At 51.7% G+C, this 15,215-nt stretch overlaps 1 protein-coding gene across 1 annotated transcript; it reads right to left on the reverse strand.

Annotated features, from left to right (window-relative positions):
• Nucleotides 1-320: 320 nt before the first annotated feature.
• On the reverse strand, nucleotides 321-638 carry LOC140429592 (large ribosomal subunit protein P1-like). Its single transcript, XM_072516827.1, has 2 exons — nucleotides 568-638; nucleotides 321-492 (listed from the first exon to the last, which is right to left on the reverse strand). Exons 1-2 carry the CDS (start codon nucleotides 636-638, stop codon nucleotides 321-323), a joined length of 243 nt encoding a protein of 80 aa, XP_072372928.1.
• Between the last annotated feature and the right edge of the window lie 14,577 nt (nucleotides 639-15,215).

Raw genomic sequence — 15,215 nt, forward strand, 5'->3', positions numbered from 1 at the left:
TTTACCAACTGGCCGACCTTCAGGAGCCACGGCGGCTGATCTTCGCGGCCCATGCCGGCCGACCTTTGCGATCCACGCTGGCCAGCCTTCGCGACCCACCATTTTTTCTTACCTTGTTTGCTGCTGATAAAATGGAGGAATCACAATTGCGCCCAAAGCACATGATGGTGACATTCGGGGGCTCTGCCTCCGACATAGAATTTTTAAAAAATCTTCTACATCTCCGATTGCGCAAATTCGCGGTTTTCAGCCGCAGCAGCCGGCTTTTATATTCAATTTTTATTTATTTTTTGTAAATTGTAACAATGTTTATGGCACGTTTAATCAAAGAGACCAAAGCCCATGTCATCATCAGACTCTTCAGATTCTTCCTGTTTCTTCTCTTCCTTTTTCTCTTCAGCAGCAACAGGGGCAGCGGTGGAAACAACTGGGGCACTGCTACCAGCACCAACGTTGCAGATCAGACTATTGATGTCAATATTAGCCAATGCCTTGGCAAACAGACTAGGCCAGAAAGGCTTAATGGTCACACCAGCTGTTTTAATCAGGGCATTGAGTTTGTTTTAGGTGACGGTGACCTCGTTGTCGTGCAGGTTGAGCGCGCTGTAGATGCAGGCGAGTTCCGAGGTGGAGGCCATGGCGCTGGGTCTCTGCGGGTGGGTCCGATGGCGCTAGCCGCCGGGATGAAACTCGGCCTTAGCTTCGTTCAGAAGAACCGAGCACTTCCGAACCGGACAGAGGGAGCAGCAGCCGGCTTTTAACTATGCCGGCTCCGAGCGGCCTTTTTACCATATAAAATAATGCACCCGCACTGCGCATGCGTGCCTGCTCATCGGTGCGCATGCGCAAAACTCTGCACATGCGCACTGATGAGCGGGCACGCACGCGCAGTGCGACCGCATTTTTAATATATGGTAACAAGGCTGCTCGCAGCCGACATTATTTATTTTTTTGAAATATATTTTATTGAAATTTTTCGTTCACAATTTTTTCCCCTTACACATCAAACATAAAGAAAATGTAACAGTACATGTAACATGATAACTACAATCTAATAAAGAGTAACTAACTAAATGGTAAACTAACCAATTAACATAAAATTAAATTTCCCCTCCCCCCTCCCCCCCCCCTGGGTTGCTGCTGCTGGTCATCTGTCTTCCCTCTAACGTTCCGCTAGGTAGTCGAGGAACGGTTGCCACCGTCTGGTGAACCCTTGAGCCGATCCTCTCAGTGCAAACTTAATCTGCTCCAGTTTTATGAACCCCGCCATATCGTTTATCCAGGCCTCCAGTCTGGGGGGTTTTGCTTCCTTCCACATGAGTAAAATCCTACGCCGGGCTACTAGGGACGCAAAGGCCACAACGTCGGCCTCTTTCGCCTCCTGCACTCCCGGCTCATCCGCAACTCCAAATAAAGCTAACCCCCAGCCTGGTTTGACCCGGGCCTTCACCACCCGCGAAATCACTCCCGTCACTCCCTTCCAATACCCTTCCAGTGTCGGGCACAACCAAAACATATGTGTGTGGTTTGCCGGGCTTCCGCCGCACCTCCCACACTTGTCCTCCACGCCGAAGAACCTGCTCAACCTTGCTCCCGTTATGTGTGCTCTATGTAGCACCTTAAATTGAATCAGGCTAAGCCTGGCACACGAGGAAGAGGAATTTACCCTGCTTAGGGCATCAGCCCACAGACCCTCCTCTATCTCCTCCCTGAGCTCTTCTTCCCACTTTCCTTTCAGTTCGCCCACCAGCTCCTCCCCCTCTTCTCTCATCTCTCGGTATATCTCTGACACCTTGCCCTCCCCGACCCATACCCCCGAGAGCATTCTATCCTGGATCCCCTGTGTCGGGAGCAATGGAAATTCCCTCACCTGTTGTCTTGTGAACGCCCTCACCTGCATATACCTGAAGAAATTTCCCCGGGGCAGCTTATACTTTTCCTCCAACGCTCCCAAGCTCGCAAACGTCCCGTCTATAAATAAATCTCCCACCCTCCTAATTCCCAACTGGTGCCAGCTCTGGAATCCTCCATCCATCCTCCCTGGGGCAAACCTATGGTTGTTCCTAATTGGGGACCCCACCAGGGCTCCCAGCACACCTCTCTGTCGCCTCCATTGCCCCCAGATATTTAATGTTGCCGCCACCACTGGGTTCGTGGTAAATTTTTTTGGTGAGAACGGTAGTGGCGCCGTCACCAGCACCTCTAGACTCGTCCCTTTACAGGACTTTCTCTCTCGTCTTTTCCACGCCGCTCCCTCTCCCTCTATCATCCATTTACGGATCATCGCCGCAGCCGACATTATTAAAAGCCAGCTCTGCGGCTACTGCGTCCAAATTTGCGCAATCGAGAGCGCCGCGACGGAGGGCCCCGCAATCCTCCCGACGCACGCCCACTACCCACCCGCGGGTCGCGCCCCCGACTTTGAAGATCACTGCTCTATCCTGATTTGTTATTACAGTGATACTATGACAGGCAGTATGGCAGGTGGCACAGTGGGTAGCACTGCTGCCTCACAGCACCAGGGAGCCGGCTTCGATTCTGGCCTTGGGTCACTGTCTCTGTGGAGTCTGCACATTCTCCCCGTGTCTGCGTGGGTTTCCTCCGGGTGCTCCGGTTTCCTCCCACAGTCCAAAGATGTGCAGGCGAGATGGATTGGCCATGCTAAATTGCGCCTTAGTGTCCAAAGATGTGCGGGTTAGGTGGGGTTACGGGGATAGGCGGTGTTGTGGGCCTCGGTGGGGTGCAGACTCGAAAGGCTGGTGATGGCGAGAAACGTGGTGAGCAAAGTTGGAAATCAGAGGAAACAAAGTCAAGCATCAAAGAGGGTCAAAAAAATGAAAATGCTAAAAAGGCAAAATTGAAGGAACTCTATCTGAACACACTGCAAGGTTCCTCCTGTTATTTTCTTTTGTTACCAAGGGGATTGTATCAGTGTAATGTCATGCCGTGATGCACTATCAATTACGACGAGACGAGAGTAGAATGTAATCGAGGCTTTATTACACAGAGATGTGTGGCCTCCTACAGCAGCTTACGAAATGGCTGCTGTTCGGAGAGCACACACATTTATACTCCGCCTACTGGGGGGAGCCAGCAGGCAGGGATCTACCCCCGTACCTGTAGTACAGGGACCTTACCGTAATACCCATATATACAATATAATACAACAGTGGTGACTACCACATTCACCCCCTGTTAAAAATGAGTCTAGTGGGGGTGGTGGAAAACTATATACATACAGATTGGTTTTAAAATTACAGAGAAGGGCCGGGATTCTCCCCTACCCGGCAGGGCGGGGGAATCCGGCGTAATGGAGTGGCGGGAATCACTCCGGCGTCGCGCCGCCCCAAAGGTGCGGAATTCTCCGCACCTTTAGGGGCCAAGCCCTCACCTTGAGGGGCTAGGCCCGCGCCGGAGTGATTTCCGCCCCGCCGGCTGGCGGGAAAGGCCTTTGGTGCCACGCCAGCCAGCGCCGAAAGGACATCAGCGGACGCTCACGGCATCCCCGCGCATGCGCAGTGGAGGGGGCCTCTTCCGCCTCCGCCATAGTGGAGACCGTGGTGCCCCCGCCGATTCTCTGGTGGCAGAGAATTCGAGACATGGCGGGGACGGGATTCACGCCAGCCCCCGGAGATTCTCCGACCCGGCGGGGGGTCGGAGAATTGCGCCCAAGGTTACAAATTTAGCCTTGATCTGTTGTTGAGAGCGCCGCAGTGCTGGTGGCGACTCAGGCGTCGGCTTGGTCTTCGGTGACTCCTGGAGCATGTCGAAATCCCCTTCATCCCCGGGTGGGAGCAAGGGGAGGACGGATTGTCCTGGAGCGGGGGCTGCAGTGGGGTGCACTGGGGGAGGGGAGGGTCGCGCCGGGGCAGGGGGGGTGGGGTAGAACCAGCTGGTGCCAGATCCCTGAGGGAGACTGTGTCTTGGTGGCCATCGGGGTACGCTACGTAGGCGTACTGCGGGTTCGCATGGAGCAGCTGTACTCTCTCAATCAACGGGTCCGCCTTGTGGAGCCCCATGTGCTTGTGGAGGAGAACGGGTCCTAGAGCTGCCAACCACATTGGGAGCGAAACCCCGGAGGTGGACTTCCTGGGGAAGGCAAAGAGACGTTCATGGGGGTTTCGTTGGTCGCGGTGCACAGGATTGACCGAATGGAGTGACGTGCGTCGGGGAGGACCTCCTGCCAGTGGGAGGCCGGGAGATTTCTGGACCGTAGGGCCAGCTGGACGGCTCTGCAGACTGTCCCATTCTCCCGCTCTACCTGCCCGTTTCTCCTGGGGTTGTAGCTGGTCGTCCTGCTCGAGGCAATGCCCCTGTTGAGCAGGTACTGGTGCAGCTCCTCGCTCATAAATGAGGATCCCCGGTCGCTGTGGACGTAGGCGGGGAAACCGAACAGAGCGAAGATGGTGTTGAGGGCTTTGATGATGGTGGCAGATGTCATATCGGGGCATGGGACGGCAAAGGGGAATCGTGAATACTCGTCGACCACATTAAGAAAGTACGTATTGGGGTCGGTGGAGGGGAGGGGCCCTTTGAAGTCCACGCTGAGGTGTTCCAAGGGGCGGGAGGCCTTCACCAGGCGCGCACGGTCTGGCCGGTAGAAGTGCGGTTTGCACTGCGCGCAGACCTGGCAGTCTCTGGTGATAGCCCTGACCTCCTCGATGGAGTAGGGCAGATTGCGGGCCTTAATGAAGTGGTAAAAACGGGTGACCCCCGGATGACAGAGATCATCATGCAGGGTCCGGAGTCGTTCCACTTGTGCGCTGGCACATGTACCTCGGGACAGGGCGTTGGGGGGCTCATTGAGCTTACCGGGGTGATACAAAATCTCGTAATTGTAGGTGGAGAGCTCGATCCTCCACCTCAAGATTTTACCGTTTTTGATCTTTGAGCTGTGTGCTGTTAAACATGAAGGCAACCGATCATTGGCCAGTGAGGAGAGTGAATCTCCTGCCGGCCAGGTAATGCCTCCAATGTCGCACAGCTTCAACGATCGCTTGGGCCTCCTTTTCGACGGAGGAGTGCTGAATTGCGGAGGCATGGAGGGTGCGTGAAAAGAATACCACGGGCCTGCCTGCCTGGGTGGCGGCCAGAGCGACACCTGATGCATCGCTCTCGACTTGGAAGGGGAGCGTCTCGTCACCCGCGTGCATCGCGGCCTTGGCGATGTCGGCCTTGATACGGTTGAAGGACTGGTGAGCCTCGGTCGTCAGTGGGAAAGCGGTGGATTGAATGAGTGGGCGGGCCTTGTCTGCATAGTTTGGGACCCACTGGATGTAATACGAAAAGAACCCCAGGCATCGTTTGAGGGCCTTGGGGCAGTGGTGGAGGGGGAGTTCCATGAGGGGGTGCATGCGATCGTGGTCGGGCCCTAGAATTCCGTTCTGAACCACATAGCCGAGGATGGTTAATCGGTTCGTGCTGAACACACACTTCTCCTTGTTGTAAGTTAGGTTGAGGAGTGTGGCGGTGTGGAGAAATCTGGAAAGGTTAGCGTCGTAGTCCTGCTGGTCATGGCCGCAGATGGTGACGTTGTCCAGGTACGGGAAAGTGGCCTGCAGCCCGTACCGGTCAACCATTCGGTCCATCTCCTGTTGGAAGACCGAGACCCCGTTGGTGACGCCGAAGGGAACTCTAAGGAAATGGTAAAGGCGGCCGTCTGCTTCAAACACAGTGTATGGGCGGTCCGTCTTACGGATGGGGAGCTTGTGGTAGGCAGATTTCAGGTCCACTGTCGAGAAGACCCGGTCCTGTGCAATCTGATTGACCATATCAGATATGCGTGGGATGGGGTACGAGTCGAGCTGCGTGCAGTGGCGGACCTACATTTTTGGGGCCCTGAAGCTTGAACTGTTATGGGGGCCCCTGGGCAACCAGCAACGAGGTCTGGGTAACTACTAGCATCTGGGTAACTACTGTTATCTTCTTCAATGGGGTTGTTCCACGACAGATCACCATAAATTTTAAAAAAATGTAACCACTACATCTCAGATTTTGATAAAAATTGCTGTACTGGATTATCTCACATGTCAAAGTCACTGGTGTGAATAAAAAAATTCCTATGCCTTATAGTTTTAGAGTTATGGGAGGATGAAAATTAGGGAAATGTTATATACATGCATGATGCATCATAGAATGATGAAATAAAACATAGAAAAGACCACAGTCAATATAATCTTTTATTTTAGACACCTATGAGAATACATACATATTATAAAATACTCTTTTTTCAGTTTTTTCTAGCAACATATTCACGTACAGTTTTGTCATATGAGAGCTTCCTTGCAATGTAATTTTCTAGAGACAATATGCATAAAGAATTTAAGCGCTCTTCAGTCATGGTAGACCGAAATTTTTTCTTTCTAAAGGATAGCTTTGAAAAATTCCTTTCTGCTTCACAGCTCATGATAGGCATTGTCAAGTACAGCTTAAACGCAGTAGTAATATTGGGGAACACTTCAATTAGGTGTTGCTCACAAATAAGCTGAAGAACTTCTGCACATTGCATTTTAGATGGCGTGTTTTCTTCTGTGTTTGGGATTTCCTACGGTGCAAATATTCTTTGAACTGATAACACTCGTTTTCTAATTTGTGGTCAATATCATCTTTGTGATACGATATTATAAGTTTAATACTGTCCTCATCAATTTCAGAATTGTTCACCAATTCTGAGAGGAACTTGTACCTTTTCGCAATCTGCTCATATGGGTCAATCCTCTTGCTTAACTGGATTATCAAGCAGTCATAGAGTTGATGTAGAACTTCTATCCTAAATTTGTCAGCTCCTCTCAAAGAAGCAATACCACTTGTTCCATCTGAAAATGTCCTTGTAACAATGCGTTTGGAAGCATCAGAATAACTTGAGGTGATATCTTCACACAAACCTTTTGCTTCTGATTCATAGTGTGCAATCCTATCGGCTGAATTTTCTCTGAGTTCTTCAACAAACAAAAATAAAGATGATAGCAGAAGATAACCTTCAAATACATCAAAACCAGGGGTTTGGAGTTTCTTACTTGTTTTGTTGAAACGCTCCGGCACTTCTTCCCAAACAACTGTTAAAATAACATATTCCAGCTTTACCAACTTGTGGTATAAATTCTTTGCATCTTGTTTACATTTAGGCTTCTCTTCTGAGTCTTCAAAAATATGTTTGAGAGTTTGTAAAATACCCATATATCCATTTTTAATTGCCCGGACTGCTTCATAGTGTGCAGACCATCTAGTTACACTTAAGCTATTTAGAGAAAAATGTAGATTGCCCTGTGTGTTTAAAATCCCCCATCTTCGTGGAGATCCAGAAAAGAAAACATACAGCTCCTGCAAAATGCCAAAATAGTCAACAACTTCAGGTACAGTAGACACTGCCTTTTCTCCAACAAGGTTAAGTGAATGGGCTGCACATGGTACATAGTCTGCGTATCTGTTAATGTTTTTAAAGAGTGCTTGCAGCCCTTTCTCCGACCCTTCATGTTAGATGCATTATCGTAGGACTGACCGTGGATATTTTCAAGTGAAAACTTATGTTCATCCAGGACTTGTTGTATTTTGTTGAACAAGGTTGTGGATGAATGGTTTTCTATCGGTAAAAATGTTTAAAATCTCTCACATGGTTTTCCATTATAGCAGTATCGAACCACAATTACCAGCTGGTCAACATGTGTCAGGTCAGGCGCAGAGTCAACAATAATAGAGTAGTATTTGGTGTCTAGGTTGTTGATTTGATTCACAATTTCATCTTGTACATGTTTTCCCATGATTTCTATCAATTCTGCATACATCGGTTTGGATAGGTAAGTAACATTTACTTTTTCATTTTTACATTTCTCGAGATATTCATGTAAAAATGGGTCAAACTCTGCAATAAGTTCAATGGCACCCATGAAGTTTCCATTATTTGGTGAGCCCCACTTCTCCTCATGACCTCTAAATGCCAAACCTCTTTCACTTAAAAACTTTTATAACAGCTACAACTCTTTTCAGTACTTCAAAATAATACTGTATGGTTTTTCTCATCTGTTCTTCAAGTTGCTGATCCACAGTATTTTTATTTGACTTTCTTGTTATCCAACACAACATCGCCCTCTTATGTTCAATGCTGTCTTCATGATTCTCCAGAGTTCTGCGTACATTCATCAAGTCAGAAAACCCACCTGTTGTAAGTGATGTTTGGCATTTAGAAAAGAGTTTGCAAACAGAACAGTATATACAGCCTTTGCTCTTTGAGTGAACTAACCAGGATCTCAGCACAGTCTGGCCATTTTTCAATCTTTTTTCAAAATATTTGTTTGAAAAACTTCTGTTTTGCTCCTTGTAAACCCTGCTTGATTCAATATATACATCATCTGTTTTTTTATTTTGAAAAAACCTATGTCTTGCATTAAACAATTCTGTATGAAATCATTATCAACTGTTATAGGCCAGTTTTCGAGATCACTGTATTCTTTGAAATCACTGAATTTGCTTCCTGTTTCATATTTCTGCTCAGTCTCTGCTTGTTCCGCGGTACTTTCATGTTGACCACTGTGATCGTCATCTGTATCTAAAGCGTCAACAGTGGGTTGAATATTGCTAGAAAGAGCTCCCACGGTTTGTGCACTATCACTGGCTTCAATGGTGTTTGCTTGGCTTGTTTCAACTGTAGGTGTTGACAAACTTGACATTGCAAAATAGTTTGTTAGTTTTTGACATTTAGAAATTTCGTCAGATCGCTTTTCATTGAGTTTGCGTTTTTGGTATCCACTTAAGTACTTTCGTGAACTCATTGTTATTCCTCTAGGGTCTTGACCTCTGTTAAAAAGGGAAAAAAATTACATTAGCCACAGCAGAACAGCCAGCATCTGTGCTACTGACTCTCAAACTTTGGGATTGTTGAAATATATACAACAAAATATTAATCAATTTGAGTCGTGCGACTATTGTCGCATGCTTTGAAAGGAAAAAATTTTAGGTCTACTTTCTGAGAAAGTTTTTTTTTAAAAACCCCTTCCTCAGAAAGTAAAGCGCCATTTTTAAAAATGTATAATAAATAAGCTAAATAGGCTAAACTAGGCTATGTTCAAGCTAGCCTACGCTAGGCTAGACTAAGTTAGGCAAGACTAGGCCACCAAAACGCATAGGCTAAGGCAATGTAACACAATTTTACCATTATTTGACCACTTTTCATAATAAACACCTGTAATTTAACACAAATTCACCCTTTTATTACTTTTTCATAAATACTTGTAACATAGTATTAGCCTAGGCTATGCGGTCGTAGCCGACCTTCCGTTCACCTCTTCATAAAAACAATAGGCTTAGGCTAATCTAACACTATTTCACCTTTATTACTTACCTTACTTTTCTAAATATAACATTTATTTTAGAGTAGGGGTAATTTAAATATTGTATCTTTATGATCACTTTATTGAAAAAAATTCTTGTCTAGATCGCTATCACGAGTGCTATCACGTTGAAAATTCACGTTAGCATTGTGAGTGCCTTTTCAACACCTCCCCTTTTTTGTTACGACACATCATCTACTGTTTGTATTTCTGTCATAAATGTTAATAGTGTTTTAAATTATTTATAATTATTTTATATTAAATATATTTAGAATGAAACATCCTTAATTTGAACGTTTTTTCGTTTACGGCTAGCATACATGATACTTTAATAACCTTATAATTTTTATTTTAACCATTATTTTGTATTGAATTACACTATATTATTAATATTATTATTTTCTTAAAACCCCTTCTCATACAGTAGACCCAAAATTTTTAAGCAATGTGGACTAAAGTCGCTTCTGGGGCCCTTCCGGGATTAGGGGCCCTGAAGCTTAAGCTTCATTAGTTTCATAGTAGATCCGCCCCTGGCTGCGTGTACCGATTGATGGTCTGACTTGGGCTCTCCAGGGGCTGTTGCTGGCCTCGATGATATCTTCCCGCAGCAGCCACTGGACCTCAGACCTGATGAAGGTCCTGTCCTGGGCGCTGTACCGTCTGCTCCTCGTGGCGACGGGTTTGCAATCCGGGGTGAGGTTTGCAAACAGGGAAGGCGGGTCGACCTTGAGGGTCGCGAGGCTGCAAACAGTAAGGGGTGGTAGGGGCCCGCCAAATTTCAGGGTTAGGCTCTGGAGGTTGCACTAGAAGTCCAGGCCGAGTAGCAAGGCAGCGCAGAGTTTGGGGAGGACATAGAGCCGAAAGCCGCTGAACTCTACGCCCTGGACGGTGAGGGTGGCGATGCAGTACCCCTGGATCGCCACGGCGTGGGATCCGGAGGCCAGGGAGATTCTTTGGTTAGGGGGGTGTACCGCGAGGGAGCAGCGCCTTACCGTATCAGGGTGGATGAAGCTCCCAGTGCTGCTAGAGTCCAGAAGGCAGAATATCTCGTGGCCGTCGACCTTCACCTTTGTCGAAGCGGTCGCGAGGTTGTGCGGTCGAGACTGGTCGATCGTGAACGAGGCGAGACGCGCCTGGTCGTCGGCGGTTGCAGGCGATGAGCGGCCCGATGAGGTGCCCGACGGGCAGGGATCCTGAGGCGGGTAAGATGGCGGCGCCCTCGGGCCGCACGTGTCCTGGGGAAGGCAAGATGGCGGCGCCCTCGGGCCGCACGTGTCCTGGGGAAGGCAAGATGGCGGCGCCCTCGGGCCGCACGTGTCCTGGGGCAGGCAAGATGGCGGCGCCCTCGGGCCGCACGTGTCCTGGGGAAGGCAAGATGGCGGCGCCCTCGGGCCGCACGTGTCCTGGGGAAGGCAAGATGGCGGCGCCCTCGGGCCGCACGTGTCCTGGGGAAGGCAAGATGGCGGCGCCCATTGGTTCTGAGGCAAGCAAGATGGCGGTGCCCACGGTCCGCACGTGTCCTGAGGCAGGCAAGATGGCGGTGCCCACGGGGCGCACGTGTCCTGAGGCAGGCAAGATGGCGGCGCCCTCGGGCCGCACGTGTCCTGGGGCAGGCAAGATGGCGGTGCCCTCGGGCCGCACGTGTCCTGGGGCAGGCAAGATGGCGGTGCCCTCGGGCCGCACGTGTCCTGGGGCAGGCAAGATGGCGGCGCCCACGTGCCGCACGTGTCCTGGGGCAGGCAAGATGGCGGCGCCCACGGTCCGCACGTGTCCTGAGGCAGGCAAGATGGCGGTGCCCACGGGGCGCACGTGTCCTGAGGCAGGCAAGATGGCGGCGCCCTCGGGCCGCACGTGTCCTGGGGCAGGCAAGATGGCGGTGCCCTCGGGCCGCACGTGTCCTGGGGCAGGCAAGATGGCGGTGCCCTCGGGCCGCACGTGTCCTGGGGCAGGCAAGATGGCGGTGCCCTCGGGCCGCACGTGTCCTGGGGCAGGCAAGATGGCGGTGCCCTCGGGCCGCACGTGTCCTGGGGCAGGCAAGATGGCGGTGCCCTCGGGCCGCACGTGTCCTGGGGCAGGCAAGATGGCGGCACCCTCGGGCCGCACGTGTCCTGGGGCAGGCAAGTTGGCGGCGCCCACGGGCCGCACGTATTGTGAGTGGAGCAAGATGGCGGTGCCCACGGGCCGCACGTGGTCTGAGGAGGAAGATGGCGGCGCCCGCTGGCCGCACGTGGGGGGTGCCGGGACAATAGCGGCGATTGAGCGGGCCTGGCACACTGCAGCTAAATGTCCCTTCTTGCCACAGGCCTTGCAGAGCGCACTCCACGCTGGGCAGCGCTGCCGGGGGTGTTTTGGCTGTCCACAGAAGTAGCACTTAGGTCCCCCGGGGTTGGTTGGCTGCCGCACAGCGCAGGCGTGAGGTTGGCTGAGGGCAGTCGCTGATGGGGTCCACGATGGGGTGGCCGCTGGCGGGGTCCACGATGCACAGGGAGGGTGGGCCGTGCGGTCGGGGGCATAAGCCTGTACGTTGCATGAGGCGACCGTGAGCGAGAGCGCTAGTTTCTTGGTCGCCGCAAGGCCAAGCGTGGCCCCTTCTAAGAGGCGCTGGCGGATGTAGTCAGACCCTATGCCCGTAACGAACGTGTCTCTCATTAGCAGGTTAGAATATTCAGCGGCCGAAACGGCCTGGCAGTCACAGTCTCTCACCAGGGCGAGCAGGGCACGCCAGAAATCTTCCACAGACTCACCGGGAAGTTGGTGCCGCGTGGATAAGAGGTGCCTGGCGTAGATCTTGTTGGTCTGCTGAGTGTAATTCTCCTTCAGTAGCGCCATGGCCTCTGCGTAGGTAGGCACGTCCTGGACGAGGGGAAAAACGTTGGAGCTCAGCCGCTGTACAGAATCTGGAGCTTCTGTGCTTCTGAGATTGGGTCTGGTGCAGACCCGATGTATGCTTCAAGGCAAGCTTGCCAATGTTGGAAGCCCTTTTTGGCATTGTCTGCTTGAGGATTGATGCATGATCAATGACCACTAAAGTGAGGTTGCAGCCCAACTGAAGGCTTTAATAAGCTAGATGTTTCCCCCAGCAGCTCAGGTACAGGAAGAAGGCTGCTGGGGCAGCACGGGCTCTTATACCCCGTCTAGCAGGGCGGGGCTACCATACATCTTGACCAATAGGAAGCATACAGTTTCTACCAATGGTGTTCCAGCATTACCAGGTACCGTAATACCTCTACTACCACATTCACCCCCTGTTAAAAAAGAGTCCGGCGGGGGTGGTGGCCTGATACTACAAACATGGCAACGTGGTAGAATTAGTTATGGAGGTACCTTAATACCTCCGTACAGCGTTTTGTAACTCTTTACAATTCTAATAACTATTTACAATTTATGATTTAAATTTACAATTTAAAATGAAGCAATCAGTCGATTTGGGGCCCTGGTCGTCCTCTGTGATTGTTGGAGCTTCGGTGGTGACTCCGGTGGAGGCTCGTGCATCTGTGACTCCGGGAGCGTGGCTTCGATCTCTGTGGCAGCTTCGACACCCCTAGATGGCGCTGGTGGGGAAAACGGTTGACCTGGGAAGGGAGCGCCTGCGGGGTGCATCGGTGGGTGGGGGGGCCTAGACGGGGCCGGCGAAAGGACCGATGCTCCTGTAAGGTGCCCTGGTGGAGGGGAGGGTGGGACTGGTGGCTGGGGTGTGCGTGGGGCTCCAGCAGGCGCCAGGTCTCGTAGGGAGACCGTATCTTGTCGGCCGTCGGGGTACGCCACGTAGGCATACTGGGGGTTAGCGTGGTGAAGGTGGACCCTCTCGACCAACAGGTCCAACTTGTGCGCCCGCATGTGTTTTCGGAGCAGGATGGGATCGGGTGCTGCCAGCCGGGTCGGGAGCGAGGTCCCAGAGGAGGACTTCCTGGGGAAAACAAGGAGACGTTTGTGAGGTGTCTGATTGGTTGTGGTACAAAGCAGTGACCGGATGGAGTGGAGGGCATCCGGAAGGACTTCCTGCCAGCGGGACACTGGGAGATTACTGGACCGTAGGGCCAGTAGGACGGTCTTCCAGACCGTTCCGTTCTCCCTCTCTACCTGCCCGTTTCCCCGGGGTTGTAACTGCTCGTCCTGCTCGAGGCGATGCCTTTGCTGAGCAGGAATTGACGCAGTTCGTCGCTCATAAAGGAGGACCCCCTATCACTGTGAATGTAGACAGGTAACCTGAACAGTGCAAAGATGCTATGGAGGGCCTTGATGACGGTGGTTGCGGTCAAGTCAGGGCAGGGGATGGCGAATGGGAACCGGGAGTACTCGTCAATCACGTTCAGGAAGTATGTGTTGCGGTCGGTAGAGGGGAGGGAGCCTTTGAAGTCCATACTCAGGCGTTCAAAGGGACGGGAAGCCTTTATCAGGTGCGCTCTCTCTGGCCGGTAGAAGTGCGGTTTGCACTCCGCACAGATTTGGCAGTCCCTGGTGACTGCCCTGACCTCCTCGATGGAGTAGGGCAGGTTGTGGGTCTTGATAAAGTGGAAAAATCGAGTGACCCCCGGGTGGCATAGGTCCTCGTGGCGGGCTCGGAGGCGGTCCACTTGTGCGGTGGCACGTGTGCCGTGGGACAGGACGTCAGGAGGCTCGTTTAGCTTCCCGGGACGATACAAGATCTCGTATTTGTAGGTGGAGAGTTCGATCCTCCACCGCACAATCTTATCGTTTTTTATCTTGCCCCGCTGTGCATTATCGAACATGAAAGCAACTGACCGTTGGTCCGTGAGGAGAGTGAATCTCCTGCCGGCCAGGTAATGCCTCCAATGTCGCACAGCTTCTACTGTGGCCTGGGCCTCCTTTTCGACTGAGGAGTGGCGGATTTCGGAAGCATGGAGGGTATGTGAGAAGAAGGCCACGGGCCTGCCCACTTGGTTGAGGGTGGCCGCCAGAGCTACGTCAGGCGCGTCGTTCTCGACCTGGAAGGGGAGGGACCCGTCGATGGCGTGCATCGTGGCCTTTGCAATGTCTGCTTTGATGTGGCTGAAGGCCTGGAAGGCCTCTATCGACAAGGGAAAAGCTGTGGATTTGATCAGGGGACGGGCCTTGTCCGCATAGTTGGGGACCCACTGGGCGTAGTAACTGAAAAACCCTAGGCAGCGCTTCAGGGCCTTGGGAGAGTGAGGGAGGGGGAACTCCATGAGGGGGCGCATGCGTTCAGGGTCGGGGCCTATAACTCCATTTCGCACTACGTAGCCGAGGATGGCTAGGTGGTCGGTGCTAAACACACATTTATCCTGGTTGTATGTAAGGTTAAGGATCTTTGCGGTCTTGAGGAATTTTCGGAGGTTGGTTTTGTGGTCCTGCTGGTCATGGCCGCAGGTGGTGACATTATAGAGATACGGGAATGTTGCCCGTAAACCGTACCGGTCAACCATTCGGTCCATCTCGCGCTGGAAGACCGAGACCCCATTAGTGACACCGAAGGGAACCCTTAAGAAGTGATAGAGCCGCCCATCTGCCTCGAAGGCAGTGTATTTGCAGTCATCAGTGCGGATGGGGAGCTGGTGGTAGGCGGACTTAAGGTCCACCATAGAGAAGACCTTGTAATGCACGATCCTGTTTACCAGGTCGGATGTGCGGGGGAGAGAGTACACGTCCAGCTGCGAAAACCTGTTGATGGTCTGACTGTAGTCGATGACCATCCTATGCTTCTCCCTGGTCTTTACCACCACTACTTGAGCTCTCCAGGGACTGTTGCTTGCTTCAATGACTCCTTCCCTCAGTAGTCTTTGGACCTCTAACCTAATAAAGATCCGATCCTGGGCACTGTACCGTCTGCTCCTGGTGGTGATGGGTTTGCAATCCGGGGTGAGGTTCGCAAACAGGGAAGGCGAATCGACCTTAAGGGTCACGAGGCCGCAG

Source organism: Scyliorhinus torazame, chromosome 1 (genome assembly GCF_047496885.1).
Source record: "Scyliorhinus torazame isolate Kashiwa2021f chromosome 1, sScyTor2.1, whole genome shotgun sequence".
Taxonomy (NCBI): Eukaryota; Metazoa; Chordata; class Chondrichthyes; order Carcharhiniformes; family Scyliorhinidae; genus Scyliorhinus; species Scyliorhinus torazame.

What these genes read in the sequence shown, in the direction of transcription:
- LOC140429592 (XM_072516827.1), bottom strand. Translation starts at nt 638, where the DNA reads ATGGCCTCCACCTCGGAACTCGCCTGCATCTACAGCGCGCTCAACCTG. An exon ending in GACAACGAGGTCACCGTCAC is followed by an intron (nt 493 to 567) that starts CTAAAACAAACT and finishes TCTGTTTGCCAA; the next exon opens with GGCATTGGCTAATATTGACA.